We start from the raw sequence: 19,118 nt of genomic DNA, 5'->3' as shown, positions 1-19,118 counted from the left end.
CATTCATCAACAAGGAAAAGTGCTCCAAGGACTCCAAGTGATCCCTCCCTGGGGCGTCCATGTGTACAATATACAATAGAGAAGGCACCTCCCAAATGTGGCCTTTTAGCCCCCCAAACAACCTGACAAACCTATGCATGGGTGCTATTACTGTGCTCAGTGGATGTTACTGAACACATATTGGGGTGTTTTGTTCGGCAGTAACACATATCATAAGCTGTACATTCACACCCAAGTACAATGTGTGTGAGGGACAAAAACAAAAAATTACCACAAACTTTGAAAAAGTCTAGTAGCAGAATTTGTGCATGGAAAGCGTTAAATTACCAGCATTTACCAGCAAGAAGACATAGGGCAAGATTACAGGGTTGGGGGGGTTAAAATAGCAAAATGGTACTTGTACTTATTCTATCAATGGGAGTGTTTTCTGCAGATACACCTGGAAGGGTCTTAGGAGAACCCACTGGAACTCTCACATGAGCCAGTGTTGGAATTGGCTGATGGAGAGTATAGAATGGCTGCTAGTCAAAAAGCTAGAGGGTGGGGAAAAAAGCATTGCATACAGTATAAATCTGTAGAACCCTTGCATGCACTTGCAAATGCGTCAAAATTATAATTTTAAGGGGACACTTAGCTATGAGATGCATCAAGTACATATGTTGGCAGGAGTGTTCCTTTAAGCTATTTAATGAATGCCTAGTTTCAGGCAAATTGTCCATCAAATCACGATTTATGTGCACATATGAAAAATCTACAAATATATACACTACCTAAACATGATGTTTAGAGAGTCTTTTGGCCAAGCTACACAATCTCACCTTCAACCTCAAGGCAGCCCATGGGAGTTCAGAACAAATAGTTCCTCACCATATATATTTCAGCTATCACTGTGAAGTGGGAGTGCTACCATATATGACATATACTATATGAATCCCATTTATCCAGTACATCCATATTTTGCCCATTCATCCAGTACAGCATTTGTGAGGTCAAGCACTGATGTTGGATGATAAGGCCTGGCTCACAATCTCCATTCCAGTTCATCCCAAAGGTGTTCAGTGGGGTTGAGGTCAGGGCTCTGTGTGGACCAGTAAAGTTCTACCACACCTAACTCATCCAACTATGTCTCTATGGACCTTGCTTTATGCAGTGGGGGACAGGCATGCTGGAATAGAAAAGGGCCTTTGCCAAACTGCTCCCACAAAGTTGAAAGCATAGCATTGTCCAAAATGTCTTGGTGTGCAGAAGCATTAAGATTTCCCTTCACTAGAAGTAAGAGGCATTGCCCAACCACTGAAAAACAGCCCCATACCTCCTACACCAAACGTTACAGTTGTCACAATGTAGTCAGCCAGATGACGTTCCCCTGGCATCCAAAGTCAGATTCACCCATCTGACTGCCAAACAGAGAAGAGTGATTTGTCACTCCACAGAACACATTTCCACTGCTCCAGAGTCCAGTGGCGGCATGCAGCTGCTCGACCATAGAAAGCCAGAAGCTTGGAACTCTTCAGCTATGGCATCGGCAGAGCGTTGGCGACTGTCACGCATCTTGTGCCTCAGAAATTGGTTGCTGCTGTTCCTAAACACTTCCACTTGCCAATAATACCACTTACATTGGAATATTTGGCAGGGACGAAATTTCACAAACTGACTTATTGCAAAGGTGGCATCCTATCACAGTTCCACACTTGAATTCACTGAGCGCTTCAGAATGACCCATTCTTTTCCGCAAATGTTTGTAAATGCAATCTGCACGGTTAGCTGCTTTATTTTATACATCTATATGGCAATGGGTCTGATTGAAACACCTGAATGCAATAATCAAGAGGTGTGTCCCAATACTTATGTCCATATACTGTATGGTTTTTTTTCTGTAATAATTTAATGAATACATTGTAGCTATTCTTTTTTTTTTTTTCCTTTCTGATATTTTATTGTTTTCAAAATTTTATGACACTACATCACATATGACAAACATATCAGACACATAGGATTAAGTCATAATATTCAAGGTGATTACAATCTTATCCTTATTATATTTCGTCAAAATCCTATCAATCATACATTATACATTATACGGCAGATTGAACTAAGGGCAGATGTATTAGCCCTGATGTAACAGGGATTAGGAAAGAAAAGAAAGTATATATATTTGTTAAGTCTTAATTGTCAAGGATTACAATATCTGAAGTTGAAAGAACAAGTTCTCGCCACGGTGTCCAAATTTCGTCATATTTTTGTATGTTCTTATATAAGCTATAGAAATGTTTCTCCATTTTGTGTTGGTATTCAATTTGGTTCATTATTTGCGACCAAGTTGGAGTATCCTCCGACTTCCAATTGCGTGCTAAACAGATTTTTGCAGCCGCAAAAATGTTAATTACTAAATTTAAGTTAGATTTGTTTTTCAAATATCGATATGGAATAAAAAAGATTGATAAGATAAACTCCATTGTTGTGAAAACATCCAATTATAGAGATTTGTGATTTCAGATTTTAATAACTTTAATCTTTCACATTGCCACCATATATGGGCTGCTGTGCCTGGCAATTGTTTACACCTCCAGCATATATTGGAGTTAGTGGTAGAGATTTTGTGTAAAGTTGTAGGTACGTAATACCATCTATGTATTAACTTAAAATATTGTTCATGTAAATTAATACAGTGAATTGCCTTCCTCAAACTGTTCCAAGCAGAGTACCATACTTCTGCCGCATATGAGATATCTAAGTCCATTTCCCATTTTTGAATAGTAGTAGGTTTATCTATAATAGTTGAGTATTGTAGCAAAGTCCCCATTTTAGAAATTATTTTTTGTTTAGGATGTTTCTCTAAAAATTTATCTAGAATGGTTGGTAAGTGCCAGGTCTTAGTTTTAATAAAGTTTACAATTTTTAAATATGAGAGAAACTCTTTATTTGGGAGAAAAAATTTGGTTTGAAGTTCTGCAAAAGATTTTGATCCTGAAGGAGACCAAATGTCTTCAATTTTATAAATTCCCTGTAAATGCCAAGTTGTAAAATCAATATCTTTAATAAAAAATTTCAACGAGGCAATAGGTGTGTGGGATGAACTTGAATCATTAGAAATATTTTTTTTTTTAATCTTGAGCATGTTGTTCAGAACATTTATTATTAATGGGTTAGCAACATCCAAATCTTTTATATTTTCAAAATTAAGCCAATAATATTGGAATAAATCCAGATTACCACACCTCCAACTTTCATATTTATGCAAAGGAAGGTCAGAATCACGTTTTGAATCCCAAACTATGAAATGGCCAAACATACAAATTTCATATAAAGATCGTAAATTAGGAAATTTAAGTCCGGACTGTGATAGGTTTCTATTTAAGATGGAACGTGATACTCTTGGTTTTTTATTTAACCACACAAAGGAAAGAAACAATTTTTCAAATTGATTTAAAGTTCTTAAAGGAATTGAAAGTGGAATGGATCTAAACAAATAAATTATTCTGGGTATAACATAAGATTTTAATATATTTAATCTTCCAAACCAGGATATTTCTAATTTTTGCCATATCGATAATTGAATTTTTTAGGAGATTGTTATAATTATTTTCTATTAGATCAGAAAGATTATTATAGATTTTAATTCCTAGATAATGTATGGGCATACTTCGAAGAATGGAATCTCGTTTTTCAGATTTTGTATTTGAGAGGTATTCATATTAAAGTTAATAATTTGTGTCTTATGTATATTGAGGCTGTAATTAGAGTAAAGACTATATTCTTTTATACATTTTATCAGTTCTGGGATTGAGGTCTCAGGTGACGTGAGACTAAGAAGAATATCGTCCGCATATAATGCGATTTTATGGTCTAATGGGCCAGTTGTTATTCCTCTAATTTTATTTGATTGTCGGATAATTACTGCTAGAGGTTCGATGTATAAAATATAAAGCAAGGGGGCTAACGGGCATCCTTGCCTCGAACCATTCTTAATATAAAAATAGTTAGAGTCCAAATTAGCTCCTGAAATTTTAGCTTGGGGGTTTGTGTATAAGGCTAGTGTGTTGAAAAGAAAGTTTCCATCCAGACCAAAGGCTTTTAATGTTCCTTGTAAAAAAGACCAGTTAACCCGGTCAAAAGCCTTTTCGGCATCAAGGGCTATTAATGTAGCAGTTGATTTAGAGTTTTGGAGTTCGTAAATAAGGTTCAGAATTCTTCGCGTGTTGTCTTGTCCATTTCTCCCTTTAAGAAAGCCCGTTTGGTCTGGGTATACTAAGTCTTGCATTACCTCTTTCAATCTTTCAGCTAAAATTTTAGAAAATTTTTTTATGTCTAAATTTATTAATGAAATGGGGCGAAAGTTTGTAACTTTGGTTAGGTCTTTATCTGGTTTGGGAATAGGAGTTATGATGGCTTGTAGCATTTCATCTGCTACAAGCCATCATAACTCCTATTCCCAAACCAGATAAAGACCTAACCAAAGTATACTGTATGTTTACAAAGTTATTCTTCAGTTATAAATGCATTTTAGCCATTATCGCACTAATCATGACCTTACCGGGCCAGGAAACACCAAACATCCATTGCAAGGAGGGATGTCATCATACTGCAACAAAGAACACCATCGAGCAGGCTACATTCCTAAGAAACAATGAACAAAGATGCTCAACTTTCTATAAAGAAAAAAACCAAGGATCTTCTCTACAATTAAAAAGAAAAAAAAAAAACAACAGTTCAGTTTTTACAAAAACAAACAATATCGGGTCATACTGTGGGCTTTTCCCTTCATTTTCATAAACATCTTACAGAATAAGGAGGGCCTAATATATAACATAAAAGTGGACAGGTGCGCTGCAACCACACAAAGTAAAATCCAGGAACTTATCTCATAACGCCAAGACACTCTTTATCAAATAATTTTTAAATTGTAATTCTACCAACATCATATATCTGCTGGAAATACAATACATAGATGAGACCACTAGAAAGCTAAAAATAAGAATTGGGGGCACTGTAATAATATAAAGAAGAAATTATTAAGGCACAGTGTCCCAAAGCCCTTTCTTGAACATACCAGTAACCCTAATGATGTATCCTTCATGGCAATAAAATAAATAAATAAAAGCTGGAGAGGTAAAAACACCCAGGCAAGTTAAAGATGCAATTCATCTATAGCATGAAGATCCTAATGGCTTAAATCAAGATTCCAAACTTTTCCTTAAGATTGATACATTAATATAGATATATAATTTTCATAAAAAACACTTCTTAGGTCACACTATACCCATTTTATATAATTTTTAAAACATCACTTAATGTGTATTTATTATATGAGTAATACTACAAGGACTTTATGTACAGGAAGTTTTATTAGGATTTGATATTATTCAAATATTAGGATTTGATATTGGTCAAGTATTGGTCACCTGCAGGGTCTTCCTCTGGCATCAACCAATTGGTTGATGCCAGAGGAGGTCCCTGCATGCGACCAATAGGCTCATTCGCACCGGCCTGTAACCCCTGACGGCGAACCTACGGATTTCCGCTTCTGTGAACTGCCGCGATGTCGCGAAGATAAGGTAATTTAGAAGGGGAAGGGACCGGGGAGATTAGTAGGCGAAGACGATCACGAAGATCTTCGTGGTGTGTGTCTTCGTCTTCGCCTACGTTTTACCGCCGCTGTCTTCTCTACAACAAGAGCCCTGCTACTTACCTGTGGGAGGGTCTTTTGTAGTGCACAGAGGAAGCGGAACCCAGCAGAGTTCACGTGACATCACATGACTCTGCTCCAGTCCTGCTTCCTCTGTGCAGTGCCATAGAACGCAGAGGGAGGCCGCGCCCCCTGCTGAAGTCTGTGAGCGGCATCCAGAGCTGCAGTGCAGGTAAGGGGGTGGGGAGGGTGTTTGAATGATTATGCGTGATTGAGGGAATGAATCTGTGAATGAATGAGTATATGAATGAATGAGTGTATGTGTGTGTGATACCATGGATGTGTAAGTGCTGGAACCTAGGCATGATGGAACCGTGATTGCTGTTAACAATCACACTCCTATCATGCCAAGTAAGCCAGTACATGCTGAAACATAGCTAGCTGCCCCCCTTGTGTATTGATGCTGCCAGCAATATGGGGTCTGCACATCACTTACAGCCACCCTGTACCAGCATGTACTGGCTGACTTGGCATGATAGGAGTGTGATTGCCAACAGCAAGCACAGTCCCATCATTCCTGGGTACAAGGATTTACTGGTTGTCTGGGTATGATAGGAGTGTGATTGCTGTTAGCAATCACACTCCTATCATGCCAAGTCATATTGCTAATTTTTGTTGTCCAATTGTGGTGTGTTACCTACTTGCTGCCACTCTGTCCCCAAGATGTCCCCCACACACCAGACTTACCGGTGCAGACTCCACGGGTTCTTGCGGGGCCGGCGGTGGACATCTACGCATAACGCATATTCAACTTCCGGTGCCGGCACTTCTGCAGTGGTAAGTACCGGCAAGGAAGATTGTTCGCGCAGACGTTTACCGGCAGCGGCGATGCGAGCATAAACAGCCTCCGCTGCCAGCACGTCTGCAAGATGTGCTATAAAATCTCCCTTGCCGGGACTCCCCCCGTGTGAAGGCAAGGAAGATTGTTAAAGCCGCTGCCGGTGAACGTCTGCGCGATGCGTTTAGACAATCTCCGTGCCGGCACTCCCCCCGTGGGAAGTGCTGGCAGGGGAGACTGTCTGAGCATATCAGAGAGTAGGATACGGGTCCCCTGCACCGCTGCGGGGGATCTGTATCCTTATCCCGCTGCCTGTCCGGCGCCCGGGACTGCATGTCCCGGGCGTCGGGCGCTAGACCCCGAATAAAGGACGCACTTTTTCCCCCCACTTTAAGTCTTTAAAGTGGGGGGAAAAAGTGCGGCCTATATTCGGACCAATACGGTTTCATTTTTAATTATCCTGAATTTGTAGTCACAAAACTTTCTAGGCCCAGAAATCAGTGAGAGGAAAAGAAAAGGTTTTGTGTCATAGATTATTAAAGGCCACATTTTCTCACAGTGAAAAATGGAGGAAACAGAACTTTCCAAGCATTTCCAAGGAAGCAAAAACTCAGCTATGATAAGCGTTATAATGCATGACAGCTGGAGTGTACAATTACATGTTTCTGTTAGGTGATTAAATATTCAGAGGAAACAATAATGGAATCTTTACTAAGGTTTATTTTCTTAACATACTATAGATTTCTATTAACCCTTTAGCGACCAGTGACATGCTAGGCACGTCACGCCAAAACACTTAACGACCAATGAGGCATTTAGCAACAACGAGATCAGGGGTCATTGATTGCCTCGGTTGAGATTGAGGCATTCAGTGGGACCGAACACCCACCCCAGGACGCACTGTGATCGCTCCGGAGAGTGGTCACAAGCACCACTGCAACAGATTTTGCCTCTCGCAAGATGGTGGCGTCCTTTCAAAAAATAAATGTTTCCAAGAGGCTCTCTCCAGACCCTCCTGAGAACTCTGGGGTGCCCCTGCAGGGTGAATACAGGTACTGCATTCAATGATGCAAGTCAATAGAGCCCAGCTTTCTAACCAATTTGATTAGTAAATATAAAAAAAATAATAAAAAAAAAAGGCAAAAAAATTGCTTAAAAAAATAAATTGAAACGTGGTAACATTTAAAAATAATTACGCAGTGATGTCACCATCAGGGGAACCATCCAGTTCCAACAAAATATAAAAAAAGTAAAAAAAATATTACAAAAATAAAAAGTTTATTTTTATGAGCAAGCGCTAAAATTAGCGGTGTATCTTCACAAAAATTCTGAAGTGTAAAAAGTCAAAATACTAGCACTTCAAATATCCAAGGGATGTCTACTAAAAATGGTGTAATGGGGTAAACTGGAGTGGCCAGGTTCAAAGATGTTTCAAATAACACACGGGGCAGAATGACCAGGTTTGGAACAAAAAAAACCATAAATTTAAAACATTGGGTATTTCTAAACTCAGGCCAAAAAGCGAGAAAAATGTATTAATTATATACCGTATTGGCTCGAATATAGGCCGCACTTTTTTCCCCCACTTTAAGTCTCTAAAGTGGGGGTGCGGCCTATATTCGGGGTCTAGCGCCGGGGCATGCAGTTCCGGGCGCCAGGCAGGCAGCAGGGTTAGGATACAGATCCCCCGCAGCGGTGCAGGGGACCCGTATCCTACTCTCTGATACGCTCAGACAGCCTCCCCTGCCATCACTTCCCACGGGGGGGGGGTGCCTCAATGGGAGGTTGTCTAAGCGCATCGTGCAGACGTGCCGGCAGCGGAGGTTGTTTACGCGCATTGCCGCAGCCGGTGAACGTCCGCACGATGCGTTTTACCTCTGCCCCCAAGACTTACCAGAGCAGACTCCCGGGTGTCTTGCGGAGCCGGCGGGGGACATCTACGCAATACGCGTATACATCTTCCAGTGCCGGCACATCCGCTGAGTGCCGGCACCGGAAGTTGTATACGCGTATTGCGTAGATGTCCCCCGCCGGCCCCGCAAGACACCCGGGAGTCTGCTCTGGTAAATGGGGGGGGGCAGAGTGGCAGCATATCTCGGGGGGGGGAGGAGGAGGACAGTGGCAGCATATCTCGGGGGGGAGGAAGAGGACAGTGGCAGCATATCTCGGGGGGGACAGTGGCAGCATATCTCGGGGGGGGACAGAGTGGCAGCATATCTCGGGGGGGGACAGAGTGGCAGCATATCTCGGGGGGGAGTGGCAGCATATCTCGGGGGGGAGTGGCAGCATATCTCGGGGGGGGGCAGAGTGGCAGCATGTCTATTAAAAAAACTTTTTCTTTTAAAAAGCACCAAACTTTTAGGGTGGGGCCTATATACGGGGGCGGCCTATATCCGAGTCAATACGGTATGTGTGTGTATATATATATATATATATATATATATATTTATTTTTTTTTGTTATAGGAAATTAGATGATATGATCAAACAAATGGTATCTGAAGAAAGCCCTTCTTGTCCTGAGAAAAAAAGAAATATATAACTTGTGTGGGTACACGAAATGGGAGAAAAGAAAAATACAGCTAAAGAAAAGCACCGCAAAAGCTTAAGGGGTTAATGGATTGTCTAAGTAGAACAGCACCTCTAAGTGTTTCAAATTAAGGTAAATTACATGTTTTATATTAAGGAATTTTACAATACTTGATGGCCTAAACTACAGCCAAGTGATTAAATGTTCAGATCAAAACACAACCAAACCAACACCAGGTTTGTTTTTTTTTGCACCAGCAACAATTTGCACAATGGAGCCATTAAATGATTAGTCATTATATATTCCCTTTTTATGTAAACATTCACATACTGCACTTACCAGTTCAGAAAAGAGAACAGGTGGTAGTGATATGATGAAAGCACACAGATGGACACAGACATACTGATAGAAAGTGACAGTCTCTTGCTTTTGTGACACCTCTTGCAAAACAAGGGGCATTGAGAGTTCTGGAGAGCATAATGTGAAGGTCTGGAACACAGCCTTAAGTATTGACATTCTTTAGAAGAAAGAAAAAAAAGTATAATTAAAGAATTTATGGTACAACCACAAAAGTTCTATGATATAATACCATACATAATAACATACATAATATCTGCTTCAGTGTGGCACTACATGGGAATTATTACCGGTTTGATTCCTCTGGAAGTCTGCTCCCTGTATACCACAACATGAGTATATCTTCAGACAGAGAGGGAAGTTTGTCCATTATGTTGATAAGCAACAAGCACTGTGGAAAAACATGTTCTGGAGGAAGCTCTGGAGAGAAGAATATTCAATTTTAAAACAAACTACTTTACAGCTGTAGCCAGATCATCGATAAGTACTGAATTTGCTCGATTTTAAGACGTCCCTTATTATAAGACCACCCCCCAAATTTTTAATATTACTTTAGGAAAAAAGAAAAAGCCTGAATATAAGTCTATCCTAAAGGAAAAATGTTTTGCTAGTAAATATCAATTCACACGTAAACTATTTTTCATATTTAATAAAAACTATGATTAAGAAAAATGCTTATTTCCTTTTATTTGCCAACCTGCCCCCATTTATGCCACTCTGCCTGATATGCCTTTAAACCCCCTAGATGCCACTCTGCCCCCCCCCCGAAATGCCTTATACCCCATATTTGCCACTCTGCCTACAGGAATGCCATATCTCCCCCATATGTCACTCTGCGCCCCCCCCCGACTCACCAATGTTCCCCAGACTTGTACTTCAGACTCCCTGGTGTCTAGTGGGCGATGCGAGTAAACAACCTCTGCTGCTCGTTCGTTACACCGGGGGTTCTATGACTGAGCACCGGAGGGTCATGTCATAGAAGCCCCGGCAGAAATGCTGGCAGAAGTGGAGCTTGTCATTGCGCACCGCGCAGACATTCACCGGCTGCCAGAGAGGAGGATCCATGTCCTCTGCAGCACTGCGAGGGATCCTCCTATCTGCTTCTATGATGGAGCAGCGGAAGGTCATGTCACGCCACAGCTCGGTCATAGAAGCCACGGCAGAAGTGCCAGCAGCAGCGGAGGTTACCAGAGAGGAGTATCCAGGTCCCCTGAAGCGCTGTGGGTCATCTGGATCTTAGTCTTATAGTCAGACCTCTATTTGAAGGTAGGAAAACACAGAGAGGATTTGAAAGAGTATGAGACAGCGTGCGTGACAACCCCCTAGGCTTAGTCGGCTGTGCAGCAGATCTGGTCTAAATAAATGACGACCTTGATTACAAGACTTAAAATCAAGCAAATAAGTTATTTTCAGAAGGTTGCAGTTTAACAGTTTGTACAGAAGTTGACTACACTACCGGTTAAACAGCCTAATTTTTCCTGTTTTTATTGAAATTTACGCAGTTCAAGTCCAGTAAATAACCTGAAATGGTACAAAGGTAAGCAGTAAACAGCCAGAGGTTGGAAAAATGTTTAGGTTAACATAAACTGAAATAATAATATCAGATTTATACAAAAATGCCTTTTCAGGGAAGAAGTAATGCAGTAATGTAAATAAATTAAGCATTGAAAGCCTTTATACTAACAATGTCTATGGGTGTCCCAACCTTTGCTGATTACATACAAGCCCTCTGTCTATATAAAAGCAGTGTTGGGATAGACTTTGTTACTACAGCCTCTTAAGCAATATGTGGACAGTATTGAACTGCAGCAAATAGTACAGTGCTTTCAAAATGGCAAAAATGCAATTAACAAAGAAAGACATGCAGACCATCTAACCCTTAAATGTGTAGGTATTTTCTTTAGAGACATTGCAAAGAAAGCCAATGTGTCAATGAGTACAGTTTCCTACACTATCAAAAGGCACTTGGAAACTGGAGGAAACACTGACAGGAAGAGGTCTGGCAGACTCAAAGCCGTAACATAATCAGATGACAAGTCTCTGAGAGTCAACAGCTTACGTGAAAGATGGCTCACAGCACAACAGCTTCAAGCACAGCTTCAGACTGATCTAAGTAAGCGTCAGTTTCAACTGTGAAGAGAAGACTTCGAGCTTCTGGTTTGAATGGTCGACTGGCAGTAAGAAGACCATTGCTAAGATGGTATATAATAAGAAAAAGAGGCTTGTCTTGGCTATGAAGCACCGCTAATGGACTACTGAAGACTGGAAAGAAGGTCATATGAATCAATGAATCGATGAATCAAAATTTGATTTTCAGTTCATCACACAAGGTTTTTGTATTCCATCGAGTAGGTGAAAGAATTGTTCCTGTGTGCGTGACACCAGCTGTCAAACATTGAGGAGGAAGCGTGATGGTCTGGGGATCTTTTGCTGGATCCAGAGTCGGCAGCAGTGGGAGTGAGTGGCACCCTGAACCAATACCAAAGTATTCTGCAGTGCCATGCAACACACTCTGGTACACGACTAGTTGGTCAGGGGTTCATGCTACAGCAAAATAATGACCAAAAACATACCTCCAGGATGTGTCAGAACTAACTTAGAAGAAAAGAACAAGACAGTAAGCTTCAAATCATGGAATGGCCAGCACAGTCTCCAATCTTAAACCCCATCAAGCTGGTTTGGTATAAACTGAAAAGTGCGACACATTTGTGGGAACTTCTGCAACAGTGTTGGGAAGAACATTCAGAACAATATTTTATTTTGTTGTGGGAAGAAAGCCACGAGTGCGGCTGTTATATCTGCAAAAATGACTACTTTGATGAGTCAAAAAATGAATTACCGTTTGTTAAGGAAAACTGTTCTATGATTTCTTTTTTTATGTCCAATTTGTTATGTTTTAGAGTATATTGAGACATTAAGCTGCGTCAATTTCCATAAAAACTGGAAAAATGGGAATGTTCACTGATCCCGATGCCATGAATGTTTCTCTGTTAAATCAGCAGCTAAGTAATGGGATTTGTGTTTCGTGTGTACATTTCAGATGAAATAAACAATTTTCTTACTACAATGAAAAGTGTCTTGCTGTTCATAAAATGTGGGCACTACTACAATAATACAAGCCAAATCAACGCATTCTAAGGGAAATTTCCCCTTTGATTTACTGAAATATGTTAATAGCACATCCAACATTTACCTACCTAATATTTCATTCAAAACTGATTCCACAAATGGACTAAAAGACAGAAGTTGGAGGATAAGTGGCTCAAAAGCCACCAAGAACACACAGGCTATTTCATTCTTATGAGCCTCAGAGATGGAAACAGCATACAAGCTAGGAGGAAACATGCTGGAAAGAAAAACAAAGCAAGTTAAAAACACATTGATCATATAATTATGGGTCATCTAACCCTCTTTACAATAAAATGAGTTGCTTAAAAAAAAGCCTCATGTAAATATATCAATGCAAATAAAGTTCAAGTGTGCATATTTTTAAATTATGTAATGTTTTTTAACAGAAATACTCCAGTATAAATCTTACCTATGTACCTGAAGATACAATTGATGCAGGCGATTGCATGACTGAGACAAGAAAGGCATGAACTCCTATGAAAGAGTATGATCAATTAGTTTTTTATAGGCATTAACCCTTCTTATATCCCTTTTCCTGAGGCTTCAACCTCTATTTTTCATGTTCTAGTGTATTAGGTTTTACCTGAACTACAATATTTCCTAATTGCTGAAATCCTCAATAAACAAAATAAAAAAAAAAACAATTTGGTAATTTCTAATAATATACTTCAGTACTGTAGTTTAAAAACGGGGATCAGATCTATGAAACAAATCACTATGTTTTACATAATGATGCAATATTATAAACGTGTGCATTCATATAAATCAACTTAAAATTCTTGTAAAAATATGAAGCTACTGATAAGCACACAACATTTTCTTTTAACCCCTTGATGACAATTGAAATGCCATGAACATCAGGGAAAAACATCCCATTCACAACAATTGATGTGCCTGGGTGTAGAAAGCTCTGTATGATAGGGGCACATTGAAGTGGCTGCCTTCAAAGATGTCCCAAATAGAACATGGGGACTGTATGACCATATTTGAAAAAAATGGTTTTGAAATAGCAGTATTTCTAAAATCAGGACAAATAGTAGACTCTATTTAGCAGGTTTTTAATAAGCTTTTGTAGATAAGTAATAGAGTTTTCAAATTTCACATTTTATAAAACAAAGTATAGAAAATTGGAAATTATCAAAGGTATCTAATCATCGAAATTCCTATAAAAAATAAAAATATGGTGAAAACTGATACTAATATTTGTCCTGAGTTTAGAAATCCCCAATGTTTTTTTTTGTACAAAATACAGCGCAACAAATACAAGTAGCCGTTTAGTATTTCAAAACCATTTTTTTCCAAACTCTGTTATCCTGTCACCATGTCCTATTTGGGACATCTTTGAAGCCAGTCGGTTCAATTTACCCCATCAAACCATATATTTTTGAAAACTAGACACCCAAGGTACTTCAAAAGCTAGTACTTTTATTATTTCCTTATTTCCCAAGGGTATTTCAAATAATTTGCAGTAGTTTTTTCGTACTTTAGGTATGAATTTATAGCTCTTTTTACACACCGCTGGGAAACACCCACATGTGTTTTTTCCCCTCCATTTTGACATGTGGTCAAACCCCATGGGTATTTCAAATGCTAGTATCTTAACTTTTTCCATGTCAGGATTACAGATACAGTGCTAATTAAATTTTTTGTTGATTTGGACTTTTTTTTTTAACAATTTTGTTGGAACTGGATGGTTCCCCTGATGGTGACATTACTGGATAATTATAAAAAATTTTTACCACATTTTTTTTTTACATGTTTGTAATTGTTTTTAATTTTAAATCATTGATTTCTTCCAAAGCTCTCTTTAAATTTTGTATACGACGGTCATATATATGTATAAGGTGGACGTTGACATTCTGGAGAAGAGCCACATAGTGTCTCTGGAGCAGATTTCAGTGTTGCTGAAAGCAACACCGTTTAAACGAAGAAAGCGTCTGTTAAACGCTTTCTAAGATTATTCAATGCCATGCTGTGCCAGACACGCCAGTCATTAAGGGGGTTAAATCATTAACGCAAAATAGTTCTCTTGTTTACACAAAGATAGAAATTTAAATAATAGGACATGCAAGAAATCAGTTGCACACTAATATGTTTACAAACAATGGTTCAAATATACCCCATAACATACAAACTCTGAAGTTGCTTATATAAAATGGTTTATTCACTAAAGCAGATGTTGGAAGGAGTTGTGGTTTCCAATTCCATCATTCTCTATGCTATAGGGGCCAATATTGGCTAATTTATCTGCAAGAGGTGGCCCTGCAAATTGCATATTTCAGTCACGTGAGATAACTTTCAAGAAGTCTCGGTGATTTAAATATGCTTTACAAAAGGGTCACCCAAGCTATTATTGGAGCTGAAAATCACCATGCATGGCTATTCACAATGTAAAGTGAAATCAGTGACGTGAAATAACAACTATCTTGGAAACTCCCTTTTGTGAATAAATCCACTAAATAGCTACAAAACCTTCAATTGGATTTCAATGGGTGCCTCCAACAGTTAACACATTATATATTTTAGGGCTGCAACTAACGATTATTTTAATAATCGATTAATCGGCCGATTATTTTTTCGATTAATCGATTAATCGGATAAAAAAAAACAATATGCAAATTTTTCGTTTATTTAAAAGAATTTAATGAACTGGATGTTAAAAAACAACTTAAAATTTACATTAACATTCTTATTTTGTTATGATGTAATAAAAAACAATATTTTCAAAGTACAAGAACCCAAACACAATATTTATGAAACAAAATAACCCCAAACATTCTGAAAAGAGGTGGACTATTACTGTTCAAGAAACTTTGCCCCAGCACTTTGCACTTTGCACCCAGCACTTTGCACCCAGCACTTTGCACCCAGCCCTGGCACTTTGCACCCAGCACTTTGCACCCAGCACTTTGCCCCAGCCCTGGCACTTTGCATCCAGCACTTTGCACCCAGCATTCAGCACTTTGCACCAGCACTTTGCACCCAGCCCTGGCACTTTGCACCCAGCACTTTGCACCCAGCCCTGGCACTTTGCACCCAGCACTGGCACTTTGCACCCAGCACTTTGCACTGTGCCCCTGCACCCAGTCTCTAACTCTGCCCTGCACCCAGCCCTGCCCCCACATTCTGCCCTGCCCCCACACTCACACTCTGCCCTGCACCCACTCTGCCCTGCACCCACACTCACACCCTGCCCTGCATCCCCACCCCCACTCTGCCCTGCACCCAGTCTCCCACTCTGCTCTGCACCCACACTCACACCCTGCATCCCCACCCCCACTCTGCCCTGCACCCAGTCTCCTGCCCTGCACCCCCCACCCCCACTCTGCCCTGCACCCCCACCCCCACTCTGCCCTGCACCCCCACCCCCACTCTGCCCTGCACCCCCACCCCCACTCTGCCCTGCACCCACACTCACGAACCGCTCTGTGCGAATGGAGCCACTCGCACAGAGCGAACCGCTCTGTGCGAATGGAGCCACTCGCACAGAGCGAACCGCTCTGTGCGAATGGAGCCACTCGCACAGAGCGAACCGCTCTGTGCGAATGGAGCCACTCGCACAGAGCGAACCGCTCTGTGCGAATGGAGCCACTCGCACAGAGCGAACCGCTCTGTGCGAGTGGAGCCACTCGCACAGAGCGAACCGCTCTGTGCGAGTGGCTCCATTCGCACAGAGCGATTCGCTCTGTGCGAGTGGCTCTGTGCGATCCGTGCACATAGACATGAAGAATACTTACCTCCGGAACGCGTCACATCCGTCACGTAGCTAAAAGAAGGCGGAGACTGCAGAGCGTGTAGCAGAAGCGGGGAACGCTCGCGGAGGTAAGTAAAAGGAGCCGAGTGCTCCAACAACGAATTGATCACTCGATTAATCGATAACGGAAATCGTTATCGATGATTTCCGTTATCGATTATTATCGATTTTATCGATTCGTTGTTTCAGCTCTAATATATTTACCTTTGTGTAGTGCACTAAAGAATTTGCAAAGAATCGACACAGCTTTGTCGTCTTCTGGAATAACCTTTGGTCTGTGCTTTCCTAAACAAAACAAACATTTTCAAAAATACTGTAGACAAACTGTACGCTTACATCAAAGCCACATTACACGTTCTGAAAAAAAACTATTGGTAAACAGCGCAGTTTGTGGTTTTAAGTATGGCACAATAAACACGTTTTAGTTACTTACCTTCGATGTTTGCCATGGGAATTTTAGTTTAACACTAATAACATGTTCTACATCCATAAAGTAAGATGCAGTACCACAGCTACTTTGGCACCATGCTATTCTGTAAGTTGCTGTGTCTCTGAAAATTGATGCATCTCAATACATCAATGATCAGGACAATTACATTTTACCTCTATAGTATTGTCTTCATTCAGCGCTTACCTACGCCCAGGTATTCCATTATCTTACTTGGCTTATTTAACATAATACAATTTTTGTTAAGACTTTTGTGCAAGGCTCACTAATAAAACATGTGAATGCCTGGATACACAGGGTGAAAACCTTCATATTATAATCCCTGAGTGTTCTAGAAAACATGCTGCTATGAGAATCTTGCATCAATTTATGTATGGTCAACAATGCTTGTAACTGCAGCAATTAAATATATTTTCAAATGCTCAATGCAGACCATAACTTCTAATAAAAAGACTGATCTTACCTGAGTTCCTGATAATTTCATATGTTCCGCTAGCTGTAAGCATGACTGGAAGGAGAGAAGAATGTCATCACACAGTCCCCTCACAATGTCATGATGCCGTAGCTGGCTCTCGACAAGGGCTTTTTGCTTGAGACTCTGTCTAACGTTAAAAAAAGGTTGGAAACTTGGTATTTAAATTTAGGGTACACAGATTCATAATACATATTGTCAACTATTAACTAAACAGCAATGCTACAACATTATTGTAATATTACCTTTACCTGTATTCATTGAAGACCTGGTCTGGTCATGGAAAATATTACCATAACATTATATTTTACGTGCAATGACCAGAGTCTCCCTCCCAACATAGAATTACATATGCTTTTACCAATTCCTCCTTTCCCAGAGGTCACTAATTCTAGGGTTACCTCGGCACACACCGAGTCCAACATCATACACTGAGCTTTGAATAGCTTAACTTCTTCTGAAAAATATATCTATATAAACTAGGGCTGCAACTAACGATTATTTTAATAATCGATTAATCGGCCGATTATTTTTTCGATTAATCGATTAATCGGATAAAAAAAAACAATATGCAAATTTTTCGTTTATTTAAAAGAATTTAATGAACTGGATGTTAAAAAACAACTTAAAATTTACATTAACATTCTTATTTTGTTATGATGTAATAAAAAACAATATTTTCAAAGTACAAGAACCCAAACACAATATTTATGAAACAAAATAACCCCAAACATTCTGAAAAGAGGTGGACTATTACTGTTCAAGAAACTTTGCCCCAGCACTTTGCACTTTGCACCCAGCACTTTGCACCCAGCACTTTGCACCCAGCACTTTGCACCCAGCCCTGGCACTTTGCACCCAGCACTTTGCACCCAGCACTTTGCCCCAGCCCTGGCACTTTGCATCCAGCACTTTGCACCCAGCATTCAGCACTTTGCACCAGCACTTTGCACTTTGCACCCAGCCCTGGCACTTTGCACCCAGCACTTTGCACCCAGCCCTGGCACTTTGCACCCAGCACTGGCACTTTGCACCCAGCACTTTGCACTGTGCCCCTGCACCCAGTCTCTAACTCTGCCCTGCACCCAGCCCTGCCCCCACATTCTGCCCTGCCCCCACACTCACACTCTGCCCTGCACCCACTCTGCCCTGCACCCACACTCACACCCTGCCCTGCATCCCCACCCCCACTCTGCCCTGCACCCAGTCTCCCACTCTGCTCTGCACCCACACTCACACCCTGCATCCCCACCCCCACTCTGCCCTGCACCCAGTCTCCTGCCCTGCACCCCCCACCCCCACTCTGCCCTGCACCCCCCACCCCCACTCTGCCCTGCACCCCCACCCCCACTCTGCCCTGCACCCCCACCCCCACTCTGCCCTGCACCCACACTCACGAACCGCTCTGTGCGAATGGAGCCACTCGCACAGAGCGAACCGCTCTGTGCGAATGGAGCCACTCGCACAGAGCGAACCGCTCTGTGCGAATGGAGCCACTCGCACAGAGCGAACCGCTCTGTGCGAGTGGAGCCACTCGCACAGAGCGAACCGCTCTGTGCGAGTGGAGCCACTCGCACAGAGCGAACCGCTCTGTGCGAGTGGAGCCACTCGCACAGAGCGAACCGCTCTGTGCGAGTGGAGCCACTCGCACAGAGCGAACCGCTCTGTGCGAGTGGAGCCACTCGCACAGAGCGATTCGCTCTGTGCGAGTGGCTCTGTGCGATCCGTGCACATAGACATGAAGAATACTTACCTCCGGAACGCGTCACATCCGTCACGTAGCTAAAAGAAGGCGGAGACTGCAGAGCGTGTAGCAGAAGCGGGGAACGCTCGCGGAGGTAAGTAAAAGGAGCCGAGTGCTCCAACAACGAATTGATCACTCGATTAATCGATAACGGAAATCGTTATCGATGATTTCCGTTATCGATTATTATCGATTTTATCGATTCGTTGTTTCAGCTCTAA

General features: G+C 41.2%; 1 protein-coding gene across 2 annotated transcripts in view; it reads right to left on the bottom strand.

Moving 5' to 3' along the window:
- FIRRM (FIGNL1 interacting regulator of recombination and mitosis) overlaps positions 1 to 19,118 on the bottom strand; it is a 52,315-nt gene that overhangs the window by 17,543 nt on the left and 15,654 nt on the right. For both annotated transcript variants that reach the window (XM_053469404.1, XM_053469405.1), the window contains exons 8-14: positions 17,145 to 17,283; positions 16,438 to 16,518; positions 12,889 to 12,953; positions 12,548 to 12,696; positions 9,641 to 9,770; positions 9,333 to 9,510; positions 4,535 to 4,617 (exon numbers count right to left, since the gene is read on the bottom strand). In XM_053469404.1, the coding sequence (XP_053325379.1) occupies positions 4,535 to 4,617; positions 9,333 to 9,510; positions 9,641 to 9,770; positions 12,548 to 12,696; positions 12,889 to 12,953; positions 16,438 to 16,518; positions 17,145 to 17,283 (825 nt within the window). The remainder of the gene's footprint in view (positions 1 to 4,534; positions 4,618 to 9,332; positions 9,511 to 9,640; positions 9,771 to 12,547; positions 12,697 to 12,888; positions 12,954 to 16,437; positions 16,519 to 17,144; positions 17,284 to 19,118) is intronic.

This window comes from Spea bombifrons, chromosome 6 (genome assembly GCF_027358695.1).
Source record: "Spea bombifrons isolate aSpeBom1 chromosome 6, aSpeBom1.2.pri, whole genome shotgun sequence".
NCBI lineage: Eukaryota > Metazoa > Chordata > Amphibia > Anura > Pelobatidae > Spea > Spea bombifrons.
Note: the sequence above shows the minus strand (reverse complement) of the source record. Positions and strands in the feature narration are given on the sequence as shown.